Genomic DNA, 16299 nt, shown 5'->3' with positions numbered 1-16299 from the left:
CCTGCTAAAATCATAAGGGTGTGGAGGCAGAAGTTAATATTGGGCCCAAATCATCCAGAAAATTCCAGAATAATTTTTTCTTCTTACTCTTAACACTTTAATAATAATAATAATACATCTATGAAATGATGTTTGTACTTACAGGCTAGAGGATGCCAAAAATGTCTTTAAAAGCAGAGAGCTGATTTGGGTCGAAATGAGTGAGGAAGTAGAAAGAACAAGGGCTTTGGAGTCGAAAGCTTTCCAGGAAAAAGAAAAGCTGCGATCGAAACTTGAAGAAACTTTTGAAGAAAAAGACAAAATTGCTCAGGTCTCTCAAGTGTTTTTTTTGGCTTCATTGGTTTGTGACATTTCATTAATTTGAATTCAGAGTCGGTGCAGAAGTACTGCTATTAATGACTGTGAGTTGCTGCTTTAATAATGAGTACATGATTATTGATGAATTGATCTGTTCCATTCATCGTGGTCTTAGGTGGCTTAGTAGGATGATTTGTTAAAATCTAGTGTGGCTGGTAAAGAAAATTCATCTGCCGTGTAAGCTACTGAATGATAAAAATCAAAGCCGCATATCAATCTGTTGCTTTTCCAACTACAGGAGATGGACTTGCTAAGGAAGCAAGTGGAGTTCCTGGCCGAGGAAAATGGAAAACTAGTGGGTCACCAGAACTTAAACCAGAAGATTCAATACCTTGTGAAATTGAAAAAAGACTACGCAAAAGTGGTTGAAGTATGTCCTATCGTTGGTAAAATAAACAGTCACATTTAGATTTGAAATGTTTGAAATGTCAGCAATTGAATTCCAGATCAACATGAATATGAAGAAAAAGGTAGAATGTTAAGCCATCATGGGTTTCGTGTCATTCTGGGGTTCATTCTTGCCTGCCTAATTAACTGTGTGTTTTATAGTTAAGCAGTTGGAGTCGCTATTTTACTGGGATACTTAGTGCCTGGCAGAATGAATCAGTGCTTTGACTTAATTCTTTTTCTTTACACAGGAGTTAGAAAAGCAACGCATTGAAAATGCATTTCTGAAGGAAGTGAAAAAATGTGACTTTCCCCTGGATCCCGGTCAACCACGCTAAAAGGCTGTTTTTCCACGCCACAAAAATTGGGGCTGCACTCCTGCACGTGCCGAGAAATAATTAGGGGACTTGATTTTCAAAACCTCATTGTTATGGCAGCTAAGTATTTGATGGAGCGGTCTGCTCCTTACTTGAGCCTCCTGAAGCCATTCCGATTCCTACATCTTAGGTTCTAGTGTAACACCTGACTCCCACTGTAAATATTGGACCAATGTTTTTTGTTTGTTTGTTTTGGGTTTTGTTTTTTTTTTACAATATTTGTGACTCTTTAGTTTACATTTGGAATATTTCTGAAAATTTTCCTGCTTGCTTCATTTTCTCCGATTTATATCGACGTGTATAAATTTAGAAGGTATTCCTACTTTTAAACTGCCAAGTCAAAGTTATGGTTTTTAAGTGTACTATTAATGAAATTCAGCTAGATGGCTGTTCTATCAAAATACATTCTTGGGAAATTTATCCTGTACTGATAGGTCTCTCAGGACACTCTGCCTTGATTTTCTTTTTTTTTTTTATCATTTTCTTTTAGTGTGTCCTTTTGGTAGTGAAATAATTCAGACGCGAGACCTAGGAAAATCCATCTTAGAACTGTTACAAGACTAGGTTGTCTTTAAGAACAGGCTCAGTACTATTATCACAGACAGTTCCTAGGGTCGTAAAACTAGTCCTACACTTAGAGATTGCAAATTCTGTCCGAGGTGACTACTGTGTCTGTTGTGCCAACTGGTCAAGGTGTCTTGTGGAAAGATGCTAGGGGTTACATTACCATTTTTCTTAACTTATCCAGGAGTGAATTAGAAAGACAGTGAATAGTGTGGGCACGGAAGTGGATGGGGTAGGAGAGAGCGGTTGCCACTCAGTTTTCGTTCTCCGATCTATCCCTTTCCCAAGGTCTCCTGTGAATTAGAAATTTCCCTCAGAACCATCTCTAAGAAAATCAGTGCCTGCCACGTCAGCCAGTGGGATTCAGTGTTTTCTGTTCCTGGTTAAGTTCAGAAAAATGCCTTGTAAGGAGAGGAGAGTTTCTAACCTCATAGCACCTAACTGAGAGCCCTGGTCTCAAAAGGAAGCCAAGCGCTTTAAAAGCAAAAGCTAGGTTGGTTATGTCTGCGTACTATTTCTATGGTGTATGTCTTAAATTTTAAAACCGTTCTGAAATCTCAGGACCTTGAAATAAACTCTTAAATGTTGATTTTATGTTACTCTTTTTTTTTTAATAATTATAACAATCTGTATGTGTTAACATGGGAATGTTGTGGGGGTACTTCAATATTTTGGAGGTAAGGGTGATTGGAGAGTCAGTGAAAACTCCTCAAGGTGACGGACTTTAGAAAATGAATTATTTAGGTAAATATCTCCCGGGGTTCCAGGTTGGTTGGCGGCCTTGCGTGTTTTTAGGAGACAAAATAGGGAGGCAGGATTAGGTTTGAGTCATTTCAGCCCACTGTCTTAACCATGACTTCCTCCTTTTTTAAAAGTGGTCTAGTGGCTTCCCAGCACAATTTGGATTGCTTCCTAGCCAATTCCTGTACTTCAAACCCCTTTACCAAGATGCCTCAGCTTCCTTATATCCCTTGTCTTCCTGCATTCTTAGAAAACTTGTTCAGTCCTCCTTCCCCTTGCCTTAACCTAGACTCCCAAATCTGTTAAACAGCTCCTCCGAGAAGGGATAATAAATCCCTCCTTTATGGGGGCACGATGATCTGGGCCAGAAGCGTTTGTATTTAGCATTCATCCAGCTTTCATTTCTAAAATACCTAGGAATTTAAATGTTACCCTAATGAACTCAATTGACGAAGCTCTCAATCCTGTGTCTGAAGCTGCCTGGAGAGTCAAAGTGATGCTGGTAAGTTAAAAAAAGGGCGGGGGGGGCGGGGGGGGGGGGGTGTTGCCCTGTTTTATCATTACTGTTCCTCAGTGGCCTGGATGTTTGCTGTAGGCCAGGGGATAAAGATGCTTCACTCCCACGCAAGTGTAACTTCATTGTTCCTTCACAACACCCTCCCTCTTCCTATGTTGCCAACTTGTACTTCCCAAGCGCTTAGTACAGTGCTCTGCACACAGTAAGCGCTCAATAAATACGATTGAATGAGTGAATCCAACAATTATTCTCCCCACCTTCATTGCCTTACTGAAGCCACATCTCCTCCAAGAGGCCTTCCCTGACTAAGCCCTCATTTCCTCTTCTCCCACTCCCGTCTACGTCCCCCTTGCCCTTAGATTTGCTCCCTTTTCTCGCCCCTCCCTCCACCCCACAGCACTTGTGTAAAATCAGTTGCCTACAGGAGTGTCTTTTAGGACATATAACTGCAAATTCATATTCTTGTCATGGTATTTGTTAAGCTCTTACTACGTATCAAGCCCTGTTCTAAGCTCTGGGGTGGACGCAAGTTAGGTTAGACACAGCCCCTTGCCCCAAATGGGGCTCACAGTCTAAGTACGAGGGAGAAAAGGCAATGAATCCCCAGATGAGGAAAAGGAGGCACAGAAAAGTGAAGTGACCAGCCCAAGGGCACACAGCAGGAAATTGGCAGAGCTGGGATTAGAACCCAAGTCCTTGATTCTCAAGCCCCTCTTTCCACAAGGCCACCCTGATCCTTGAGGCTTAATCGACTTTGTTTCGGAACTACGTATATGCTCTGATGGTTAACTCTCGAGTACCCCAGCAGAACAAGGCAGCCAAACTGGAGCTTTGCAAAGTTCGGCACCACCCCGAATTTCTGCTTCTCGGGTTTCTAACTGCAACTGGGGATTTGACACGCCCACCCCTTGTCCATTCCTTGATCCACATCGGGGTTAACCGCTTTTAAAACCCTCTGGAGGGTTGGGAAAGGCACTGTCTTGAAGGTTAAAAGTTGATGGGCATTTCAGCATCCTAGATCATTACTTCTCCGATGCAGGAAGAGATACCCGGCTGCTGAGGCTTTCGATCATGTAAATTAAGGCAGGGCGAGGGAATCGCCTCCGGGAAGCCCAGCAACTCTGTATTGGTGAGATATGCAGGCAAAACCTCTGTTCCTGCTCCCCTCTCATTATCCTTGGGATGACGCAAGGGAAGAGAGAACAGTATGAGTTACTTTTAAGAAACCGAATAAACGGAGGACCAAATGCCATCTAAGATTAGCCCCAGTTGAAGGCAATAGTGGCCTCCCCTCCCATGTCAGGATGTCAAGAGTTAAACAGACAATTCTTTCTTGAAAAGGTATTTATTGGTAAGTGCCTTCTCACCACCCCTCTGTGGTTAAAACTGATGAACCGCTTGTTATTTTTTCAATACTTTTTCAAGGCCACTGGAAGTGTTGTGAAGGCTGCCTGATTTCCCTTAGCATTACTAGACTTGGCCTTTAAGGGTGGAAAGCGACGACAGCCCCGCTGCAAGGTTTCTCTGTCCCCCAAGGCTCCCCATGGGTTAATGTCGCCATCCACACTTATGCGTTTGCCTCCCTAATATGCTGGGGAGGGGGAAGGAGGATGTGGCAAACAGCTCCAACATGCCCCGATCTACTCCACGAAAACCAAAGATTCAGAGAGAGCGATTAGATTGAAGACGACGAGGATTTCCCTCTTGCAGCCCGGCGCTTGCCAAAGTCTCAGTTTGAAAATCCACCGAGCCCCGGGCCAACTCTCAGCTCTGCGGGTCCAAGGGGCCACGGTGGTTCTTGGGACGCCGGTCTGGGCTAACAGTCGACTACTTCTCTTTCTCCTTGGCAGCTCTCCTGCCCTCCGCACAGGAAACTTCTGTCTGCAGCAGCAGGAGCCCACAGATGGTCATGCCGATGCCAACCCACCACAGCATGGTGCGAGTCTCTCCGTACAGCAGGTACCCAAAGAATGCCTAAATGAGAGAAAGTGGCACAGGGCAGTGAGCTGGCAGGAACTTCATGTCTGTCTCCCAGTTGTAGACTATCTGCTCCCTGTGGGAGGGGATCACATCTACCGCTTCTGCTGTACTGGATTTTCCCAAGTGCTTAGGACTGTGCTCTGCACATAGTAAGCACTCGAACAGCACCGACTAGTTGATCTTTGATCTTAGTTTCCCTTGGCTGAGCCAGCCCTGAGAACACCTTGGCTCAGGTTGGTGAACTCTGGGTAGGTTGGTGGCAGCCACCTGGCCTGTGGCTAAGACTGTTGGACTCGAAGCCATGAGGAGCCTGATATTCCGTTCCTCTAGCCACAGTGCCCTTTTGTGGTAGAGAGGATTGTCCTTTTTTCCTTTTACGTTTGTGTTTTTAACATTTCATCCTTCCTTATTATGTCTGTCACCTGCCCTTCCCCCTCCCTTAGTCTTAGATTGTGAGCCAGGGACTGTATCAAATTTCCACCGATGTATTTTTTTTTTTTCCAGTCACTTAACATGGTGGATAAGATAGGGGCTTCAATACCATTGTTTCTACTAGATGAAATGCCCAACTTGTCTGTCAACTCAAAGAAAAGAAGAAAAGGACCCAAGAGAGGAGTAGCATGACCTAGTTGAAAGAGCACAGGCCTGGGAATCAGAGAACCAGGGTCCTAATCCCGGCTCTGCCAGGCGCCTGCTGTGTGACCTTGGACAAGTCACTTAACTTTGTGACCTTGGACAAGTCACTTAACTTTGTGACTTTGGACAAGTCACTTCACTTCTCTGTGCCTCAGTTTCCTCCTCTGTAAAATGGGGACTCATTGCCTGTTCTCCCTCCTACTTAAGACATAAGCTCATTATGGGCAGGGAGCTTGTCTGCTAATTCTGCTGTACTGTATGCTCCCAAGTGCTTAATAAAAATAATAATGATGATGATGTTGGCATTTGTTAAGCGCTTACAATGTGCCAGGCACTGTACTAAGCGTTGGGGTGGATACAAGCCAACTGAGTTGGACACAGTCACTATCCCATGTGGGGCTCACTCCTAGGCCCATGCTCTATCCACTACCTAGAACAGTGCTTTGCACATACTAAGCGCTTAACAAATACCATTATTATTATTATTACTACCCCATACTGTTTATTCATACATAATAAGTGCTCAGAAAATACCACTGATTGATTGATGGCACTGAGTCTGACTTGATTGCCTTTGGGCATTTGGTATTCACCCCACCCTCAACCCCATAGCACTTACGTACATATCTATAAACTGTTTATATTGATGTCTGTCTCTCCCTCTAGACCTTAAGCTCGTTGAGGGCAGGGAACGTGTCTACCAACTCTTGTTGTATTGTACTCTCCCAAGCCCTCAGTACAGTGCTCTGCACCCGGTAAACACTCAATATCACCGATTACCTTGTATTTATCCCAGTGTTAGAACAGTGCTTGACGCATAGAAAGTGCTGAACAAATACCATACTAAAAATCCCAAAAATAAGGGAACTGATGGCATAAAGAATGACAACGCTTCCCTTTCCCTGGAAGGTCAGCTAGGTCCCTTCCACTTATTTCTACTTACGGTGGCCAGGAAGTTGGCTGTGGTCGTCATAATGGAAACCATGGCTGAAGAGGAGGCGAGATTGAGTCCTTTGGCATAGAAGGTCCACATCAGGGAATTGGAAACAAAGAAGAAAATGGCACAAACTATCCGGAACAGCAGGGATTTCTACAGTGGGGAAGAGAACGAAACAGGCCCAGTCAGACAAGATGTCTCTGGTTCGATTATACTCACAAACAAGATCTGGAAAGGCCCAGGTGTGCCCCCCCTCAGTGTTGAAAGCATTCGCCGTCCTGTTTGTTTCACTTGGGGATATAAAGGTGTTCTGTGCTTAGGAGGGGAGACTGAGTACAGAAGATAAAGAGGCTAATTTCAAGTCACTAATTAGCTTCCGACTCCCAGAAGTCCTGCCCAGAGGGCTTCCTGCCCCAGCTCCTTCTAGATGCCCACACATCACATCTTGTGCTTCCCAAGCGCTTACTCCAGCGCTGTGCAATCAATCAATCAATCAATCGTATTTATTGAGCGCTTACTATGTGCAGAGCACTGTACTAAGCGCTTGGGAAGTACAAATTGGCAACACATAGAGACAGTCCCTACCCAACAGTGGGCTCACACACAGTAAGCGCCCAATAAATACGATCGAGTGAATGGATGTTGCCAACTTGTCCTTCCCAAGCGCTCAGTCCAGGGCTCTGCACACAGCAGGCGCTCAATAAATACGATCGAATGAATGGACGTTGCCAACTTGTCCTTCCCAAGCGCTCAGTCCAGGGCTCTGCACACAGCAGGCGCTCAATAAATACGATCGAATGAATGGATGTTGCCAACTTGGGCTTCCCAAGCGCTCAGTCCAGGGCTCTGCACACAGCAGGCGCCAATAAACCAATCAATCGTATTTATTGAGCACTTACTGTGTGCACAGCACTGGAGTAAGTGCTTGGGTGGCACAAGTTGGCAACATCTAGAGACGGTCCCTATCCAACAGCAGGCTCACAGTCTAGAAGGGGGAGACAGACAACAAAACAAAACGTATTAACAAAATAAAATAGAATAGATATGTACAAGTAAAATAAATTGAGTAATAAATATGTACAAACATCTATACATGTATGTACAATAAATACGATTGAATGAATGGATGTTGCCAACTTGTGCTTCCCAAGCGCTCAGTTCAGTGCTCCGTACATAGTAGGTGCTCAATAAATACGATTGAATGGATGTTGCCAACTTGTGCTACCCAGTGCTGTGCACACAGTAAGCGCCCAATCAATCTATCGTATTTTTTGAGCGCTTACTGTGTGCAGAGCACTGTACTAAGTGCTTGGGAAGTCCAAGTTGGCAACATCTAGAGACGGTCCTTACCCCACAGTGGGCTCACACTAGGCCCACAGTCTATAAGGGGGAGACAGACAACAAAACAAAACGTATTAAAATAGAATAGATATGTACAAGTAAAATAGAGTGGTAAATACGTACAAACATATATACATACAATAAGTACGATCGAATGAATGGACGTTGCCAACTTGTACTTCCCAAGCGCTCAGTCCAGGGCTCTGCACACAGTAGGCGCTCAATAAATTCATTCATTCATTCATTCATTCAATCGTATTTATTGAGCCCTTACTGTGTGCAGAGCACTGTACTAAGCGCTTGGGAAGTCCAAGTTGGCAACATATAGAGACAGTCCCTACCCAACAGCGGGCTCACAGTCTAGAAGGGGGAGACAGACAACAAAACAAATTAACAAAATAAAATAAATAGAATAACTATGTACAAATAAAACAGAGTAATAAATACGCACAAACATACATACGTATAAAAATATGGAACGCTTCACGAATTTGCGTGTCATTACTATGTGCCAAGCACTGTTCTAAGCACTGGGGGAGATACAAGGTCATCAGGTGGTCCCACGGGGGGCTCACAGTCTTCATCCCCATTTTCCAGATGAGGAAACTGAGGCCCAGAGAAGTGAAGCGACTTGCCTGAAGTCACACAGCGGACAAGTGGCGGAGCCGGGATTAGAACCCATGACCTCTGACTCCCAAGCCCGGGCTCTTTCAACTGAGCCATGGCGCTCCTCAACGGGTCTGCTTGTTGTTGGAGTTTACCCTCCCAAGCGTTGAGTCCAGTGCTCTGCACACAGTAAGCGCTCAATAAATACGATCGAATGAATGGATGCTGCCAACTTGGGCTTCCCAAGCGCCCAGTCCAGGGCTGTGCACACAGTAGGCGCTCAATAAATATGACTGAATGGATGGATGGATGACTTAGTAATAATAATAATAGCGGCATTTGTTAAGCGCTTACTCTGTGCAAAGCACTGTTCTAAGCACTGGGGGGGTACAAGGTGATCAGGTTGTCCCACGCGGGGCTCACAGTCTTCATCCCCATTTTACAGGTGAGGGAACAGAGGCCCAGAGAAGTGAAGTGACTTGACCAAGGTCACACAGCAGACATGTGGGGGAGGTGGGATTCGAACCCATGACCTCTGACTCCAAAGCCCGGGCTTTTTCCACTGAGCCACGCTGCTTCTCTCCTTCTCCAGCCCAGCCCGCACCTTCCGCTGCCAATCTCCTCACCGTACCTCGCTCTCGCCTGTCCCGCCATCGACCCCCGGCCCACGTCCTCCCCCGGGCCTGGAATGCCCTCCCTCTGCCCACCCGCCAAGCTCGCTCTCTTCCTCCCTTCAAGGCCCTGCTGAGAGCTCACCTCCTCCAGGAGGCCTTCCCAGACTGAGCCCCTTCCTTCCTCTCCCCCTCGTCCCCCTCTCCAGCCCCCCATCTTACCTCCTTCCCTTCCCCACAGCACCTGTATCTATGTATATATGTTTGTACATATTTATTACTCTATTTATTTATTTATTTATTTTGCTTGTACATATCTATTCTATTTATTTTATTTGGTTAGTATGTTTGGTTTTGTTCTCTGTCTCCCCCTTCTAGACTGTGAGCCCACTGTTGGGTAGGGACCGTCTCTATATGTTGCCAATTTGTACTTCCCAAGCGCTCAGTACAGTGCTCTGCACACAGTAAGCGCTCAATAAATACGATTGATGATGATGTATTTACCCCTAGGGCTTAGTCCAATGCTTGGCACGTAGTGTTTAACAAACAATCAATCAGTCACTCAATCAATCAATCAAACACCTTAGTTATCATTATTGTTATTCTAGGGGTTTACCACAGCGTCATCCCCAAATCTGCACTCTCTGGAGGAATGCTCAGGAATGGGAGGAGAGCAGGGATTTGGAGCAGGCTGCCTGAAGGGAACTGCAGGTAGAATCATGTTGCCAAACTGGGCTTTCCTAGCGCTTAGCACAGTGCTCTGCACACAGTAAGCGCTCAATAAATACGATGGAGTGAATGAAAAGGGATAAATACGATTGATGACGATGGAGGGGGAGGTGAGCTGTGAGCCGGGCGGACGCGGACCCACCGGCCGGTCCCGAGGCGCGGGCCCCACGGCCAGCTTGGCGAGCAGGGCGGCCATGGCGGACAGCAGCCCCGCCAGCCCTGAGGCCCAGGCCCCGCCGGAGATCGCCATGGCAACGCGAGCGGGACGGGGGGACACTTCCGGATTCCCCCGCGACGTCACTTCCGGACCGCCTCCCGATTGGCCGCCGCCCGCACGTGACCCGAAGGCGCGCGCGCGCGCGGGGCCCGCCTCAGGCGACGCCCCGCCTCAGGCGACGCCCTGCCCTCGGCCATTCATTCATCAATCAATCAATCAGTCAATCAATCAATCGTATTTATTGAGCGCTTACTGTGCGCAGAGCACTGGGCTAAGCGCTTGGGAAGGCCAGTCCAAGTTGGCAACATCCATTCATTCAGTCGTCTTTATTGAGCACTTACTGTGCACAGAGCACTGGACTAAGCGCTTGGGAAGTACAAGTTGGACCTCGTTCAGGAGGCCTTTCACTTCCCCCTCCTCACCCCCTTCAATTAATTAATTAATTAATGGATTAATGGCTGCGTTTGTTAAGCGCTTACTATTCATTCATTCAATCATATTTATTGAGCACTTACTGTGTGCACAGCACTGGGCTAAGCGCTTGGGAAGTCCAGTCCAAGTTGGCAACATCCATTCATTCAGTCGTCTTTATTGAGCACTTACTGTGCACAGAGCACTGGACTAAGCGCTTGGGAAGTACAAGTTGGACCTCGTTCAGGAGGCCTTTCACTTCCCCCTCCTCACCCCCTTCAATTAATTAATTAATTAATGGATTAATGGCTGCGTTTGTTAAGCGCTTACTATTCATTCAATCATATTTATTGAGCACTTACTGTGTGCAGAGCACTGGACTAAGCGCTTGGGAAGGACAAGTTGGCAACATCCATTCATTCAATCGTCTTTATTGAGCACTTACTGTGCACAGAGCACTGGACTAAGCGCTTGGGAAGTACAAGTTGGCCCTCGTTCAGGAGGCCTTTCGCTTCCCCCTCCTCACCCCCTTCAATTAATTAATTAATTAATGGATTAATGGCTGCGTTTGTTAAGCGCTTACTATTCATTCATTCAATCATATTTATTGAGCACTTACTGTGTGCACAGCACTGGGCTAAGCGCTTGGGAAGTCCAGTCCAAGTTGGCAACATCCATTCATTCAGTCGTCTTTATTGAGCACTTACTGTGCACAGAGCACTGGACTAAGCGCTTGGGAAGTACAAGTTGGACCTCGTTCAGGAGGCCTTTCACTTCCCCCTCCTCACCCCCTTCAATTAATTAATTAATTAATGGATTAATGGCTGCGTTTGTTAAGCGCTTACTATTCATTCAATCATATTTATTGAGCACTTACTGTGTGCAGAGCACTGGACTAAGCGCTTGGGAAGGACAAGTTGGCAACATCCATTCATTCAATCGTCTTTATTGAGCACTTACTGTGCACAGAGCACTGGACTAAGCGCTTGGGAAGTACAAGTTGGCCCTCGTTCAGGAGGCCTTTCACTTCCCCCTCCTCACCCCCCTCAATTAATTAATTAATTAATGGATTAATGGCTGCATTTGTTAAGCGCTTACTATTCATTCATTCAATCATATTTATTGAGCGCTTACTGTGCACAGAGCACTGAACTAAGCGCTTGGGAAGGCCAGTCCAAGTTGGCAACATCCATTCATTCAATCGTCTTTATTGAGCACTTACTGTGCACAGAGCACTGGGCTAAGCCCTTAGGGAAGGACAAGTTGGCAACATCCATTCATTCAATCATATTTATTGAGCGCCTACTGTGCGCAGAGCACTGGACTAAGCACTTGGGAAGGACAAGTTGGCAACATCCATTCATTCAATCGTATTTATTGAGCGCTTACTAGGCGCAGAGCACTGGGCTAAGCGCTTGGGAAGTCCAAGTTGGCAACATCTATTCATTCATTCAGTCATATTTATTGAGCGCTTACTGTGCGCAGAGCACTGGACTAAGCGCTTGGGAAGTCCAAGTTGGCAGCATCCATTCATTCAATCATATTTATTGAGCGCTTACTATGCGCAGAGCACTGGGCTAAGCACTTGGGAAGTACAAGTTGGCAACATCTATTCATTCATTCATTCACTCGTTCAATCGTATTTATTGAGCACGTACTGTGCACAGAGCCCTGGACTAAGTGCTTGGGAAGTCCAAGTTGGCCCGTGTTCAGGAGGCCTTTCACTTCCCCCTCCTCGCCCCCCTCAATTAATTAATTAATTAATGGCTGCATTTGTTAAGCACTTACTATTCATTCGTTCATTCATTCGATCATATTTATTGAGCACTTACTGTGCGCAGAGCACTGGACTAAGCGCTTGGGAAGTCCAAGTTGTCAACATCCATTCATTCAATCGTATTTATTGAGCGCCTACTGTGTGCAGAGCACTGGACTCAGCACTTGGGAAGTACAAGGCAACATCTATTCATTCATTCAGTCAATCGTATTTATTGAGCGCTTACTGTGCACAGAGCACTGGACTAAGCGCTTGGGAAGCCCAAGCTGGCTCTCGTTCGGGAGGCCTTTCGCTTCCCCCTCCTCGCCCCTTCTCAATTAATTAATTAATTAATGGATTAATGGCTGCATTTGTTAAGCGCTTACTATTCATTCATTCAATCATATTTATTGAGCACTTACTGTGTGCAGAGCACTGGACTAAGCGCTTGGGAAGGACAAGTTGGCAACATCCATTCACTCATTCGTATTTATTGGGCGCTTACTGTGCGCAGAGCACTGGGCTAAGCCCTTAGGGAAGGACAAGTTGGCAACATCTATTCATTCATTCATTCATTCAATCGTATTTACTGAGCACTTACTGTGCCCAGAGCACTGGACTAAGCGCTTGGGAAGTCCAAGTTGGCCCTAGTTCAGGAGACCTTTCGCTTCCCCCTCCTCACCCTTCTCAATTAGTTAATTAAGGGCGGTGTTTGTTTGTTAAGCGCTTACTATGTGCCACGCACTGTTCTAAGCGCTGAGGGGCATGCAATCATCATAATAATGATGATGATGGAATTTGTTAAGCCTTTACTATGTGCCAAGCACTGTTCTAAGCGCTCATAATAATAATAATGATGATGACATTTGTTAAGCCTTTACTATGTGCCAAGCACTGTTCTAAGCGCTGGGGGACATACAATCATAATAATAATGATAATAATGTTGGTATTTGTTAAGCGTTTACTATGTGCCAAGCACTGGTCTAAGCGCTGGGGGACACACAATAATAACGATGGCATTTGTTAAGCGCTTACTATGTGCCACGCACTGTTCTAAGCGCTGGGGGACATACAATCATAATAATAATGGTGGCATTTGTTAAGTGCTTATTATGTGCCAAGCACTGTTCTAAGCACTGGGGGACATAAAATAATCATAATAACAATAATAATGACGGCATTTGTTAAGCGCTTACTATATGCCAAGCACTGTTCTAAGTGCTGGGGGACATAAAATAATAATAATAATAATAATAATAATGGCATTTGTTAAGCATTTACTATGTGCCAAGCACTGTTCTAAGCACTGGGGGACATACAATAATAATAATAATGCATTTATTAAGCGCTTACTATGTGTAAAGCACTGCTCTAAGCGCTGGGGGACATACAATAATAATAATGATGGCATTTATTAAGTGCTTACTATGTGCGAAGCACTGTTCTAAGCGCTGGGGGAGATACAAGGTGATCAGGCTGTCCCACATGGGGCTCTCAGTCTTAATCCCCACTTGACAGGTGAGGTAACTGAGGCCCAGAGAAGTGAAGTGACTTGCCCAAAGTCACACAGCTGACAAGTGGCGGAGCCAGGATTAGAACCCATGACCTCTGGCTCCCAAGCCCAGGCTCTTTCCACTGGGTTGTCCCAGGTGCGGCTCGCTCAGTCAGTAGAGCATGAGACTCTTAATCTCAGGGTCGTGGGTTCGAGTCCCACGTTGGGCGTAATCTTCTGAGAAGCAGCATGGCCTAGTGGCAAGAGCCCGGTCTTGGGAGTCAGAGGTCGTGGGTTCTAATCCCGGCTCCGCCATTTGTCTGCTGTATGACCTTGGACAAGTCACTTCATTTCTCTGGGCCTCAATTACCTCATCTGTAAAATGGGGATTAAGACTGTCCGCCCCACGTGGGGCAAACTGATCACCTTGTATCCCCCCCAGCGCTTAGAACAGGGCTTCACACAGAGTAAGCACTTAATAAATGCCATCATTATTATTATTATTGTATGTCCCCCAGGGCTTAGAACAGTGCTTTGCACATAGTAAGTGCTTAATAAGTGCATTATTATTATTGTATGTCCCCCAGCGCTTAGAACAGTGCTTCGCATATAGTAAGTGCTTAACAAGTACCATTATTATCATTATTAACAAATGTCATTATTATTATTATTGTATGTACCCCAGCACTTAGAACAGTGCTTTGCACATAGTAAGCGCTTAATAAATGCCATTATTATTATTATTATATGTCCCCCAGCGTTTAGAACAGTGCCTTGCATATAGTAAGCGCTTAACAAATACCATTATTATCATTATTATTAACAAATGTCATTATTATTGTGTGTCCCCCAGCACTTAGAACAGTGCTTGGCATATAGTAAGCGCTTAACAAATGCCATTGTTATTATTATTGTGTGTCCCCCAGCACTTAGAACAGTGCTTGGCATATAGTAAGCGCTTAACAAATGCCATTGTTATTATTATTGTGTGTCCCCTAATGCTTAGAAAAGTGCTTGGCACATAGTAAGCGCTTAATAAATACCGTCATTATTATTATTATTATTGTTGTTATCGTTATTATTATTAATCCCCATTTTACAGGTGAGGGAACTGAGACACAAGAGAAATGAAGCGACTTGCACTGTTCTAAGCACTGGGGGACATGCAATCATAATAATAATAATGATGATGGCATTTGTTAAGCGCTTACTATGTGACAAACACTGTTCTAAGCGCTGGGGGCATACAATCATAATAATGGTGATGGCGTTTCTTAAGCGTTTACTATGTGCTAAACACTGGGGGATAATAATAATAAAACAATGATAATAATGGCATTTTATGAAATGAAGCGACTTGCCCGAAGTCACACAGCTGACAAGCGGCGGAGCCGGAATTAGAACCCACGACCCTGGACTCCCAAACCCGTGCTCTTTCCCCTGAGCCGCACCGCTTCTCTCAGGTCAAACCGACTTAGAGAGTGCGGACCGTGAAGATACAGAAAGCTAAATATCAGGTGGCGAAACCCGGAAACCGCAATCCCGTCCAAAGACCCTAAGGGCCGTGATTGTCTTCGATATTTTTTTTTTTTCCTGTTTGAAGTTCAGTGAAGAAACAAGGTAAGACTATGATGATGATGATGATGGTATCTGTTAAGCACTTTCTATGGGCCGAGCACTACTTCCGGAGAATAAAATCGAGTAAATAGTCATCCCTGCTCTCAAGGATCTTACAGTCTGTGGATATCACCTGTATATATGTTTGTACATATTTATTACTCTATTTACTTATTTATTTATTTTACTTGTACATATCTATTCTATTTATTTTATTTTGTTAGTATGTTTGGTTTTGTTCTCTGTCTCCCCCTTTTAGACTGTGAGCCCACTATTGGGTAGGGACCGTCTCTATATGTTGCCAATTTGTACTTCCCAAGCGCGTAGGACAGTGCTCTGCACATAGTAAGTGCTCAATAAATACGATTGATGATGATGATGATCACCTGTATATATGTTTGTACGTATTTATTACTCTATTTATTTTGCTTGTACATATCTATTCTATTTATTTTATTTTGTTAGTATGTTTGGTCTTGTTCTCTGTCTCCCCCTTTTAGACTGTGAGCCCACTGCTGGGTAGGGACTGTCTCTCTATGTTGCCAATTTGTACTTCCCAAGCGCTTAGGACAGTGCTCTGCACATAGTAAGCACTCAATAAATACGATTGACGATGATGATGATCACCTATATATATGTTTGTACGTATTTATTACTCTATTTATTTATTTATTTATTTATTTTGCTTGTACATATCTATTCTATTTATTTTATTTTGTTAGTATGTTTGGTTTTCTTCTCTGTCTCCCCCTTTTAGACTGTGAACCCACTGTTGGGTAGGGACTGTCTCTATATGTTGCCAATTTGTACTTCCCAAGCGCTTAGTACAGTGCTCTGCACATAGTAAGCGCTCAATAAATATGATTGATGATGATGATGATCACCTGTATATATGTTTGTACATATTTATTACTCTATTTATTTTACTTGTACATATCTATTCTATTTATTTTATTTTGTTGGTATGTTTGGTTTTGTTCTCTGTCTCCCCCTTATAGACTGTGAACCCACTGTTGGGTAGG

The 16299-nt window shown here is 44.6% G+C and overlaps 2 protein-coding genes and 1 non-coding gene across 3 annotated transcripts in view; 2 read left to right on the top strand and 1 right to left on the bottom strand.

The window, feature by feature from the left end:
• Positions 1-2264, top strand: part of KIF15 (kinesin family member 15) — a 57005-nt gene extending 54741 nt beyond the window's left edge. The window contains exons 33-35 of the mRNA XM_038761498.1: positions 145-310; positions 596-727; positions 996-2264. Coding sequence (XP_038617426.1) covers positions 145-310; positions 596-727; positions 996-1082 — 385 coding nt within the window. The 3' untranslated portion in view covers positions 1083-2264. The remainder of the gene's footprint in view (positions 1-144; positions 311-595; positions 728-995) is intronic.
• A 2008-nt stretch (positions 2265-4272) lies between these two features.
• On the bottom strand, positions 4273-10033 carry TMEM42 (transmembrane protein 42). Its single transcript, XM_038761492.1, has 3 exons — positions 9926-10033; positions 6503-6649; positions 4273-4917 (listed from the first exon to the last, which is right to left on the bottom strand). The coding sequence occupies exons 1-3, from the start codon at positions 10031-10033 to the stop codon at positions 4771-4773; spliced, it is 402 nt and encodes a 133-aa protein (XP_038617420.1). The 3' UTR covers positions 4273-4770.
• A 3784-nt stretch (positions 10034-13817) lies between these two features.
• On the top strand, positions 13818-13890 carry TRNAK-CUU. Its single transcript has one exon. It is a non-coding gene; the product is annotated as a tRNA-Lys (tRNA).
• The last annotated feature ends 2409 nt before the right edge of the window (positions 13891-16299 follow it).

The sequence above is a fragment of the Tachyglossus aculeatus genome, chromosome 2, assembly GCF_015852505.1.
Source record: "Tachyglossus aculeatus isolate mTacAcu1 chromosome 2, mTacAcu1.pri, whole genome shotgun sequence".
In the NCBI taxonomy this organism is placed as follows: domain Eukaryota; kingdom Metazoa; phylum Chordata; class Mammalia; order Monotremata; family Tachyglossidae; genus Tachyglossus; species Tachyglossus aculeatus.
The sequence above is the reverse complement of the archived record's forward strand: the minus strand, read 5'-3'. Positions and strand labels throughout refer to the sequence as shown.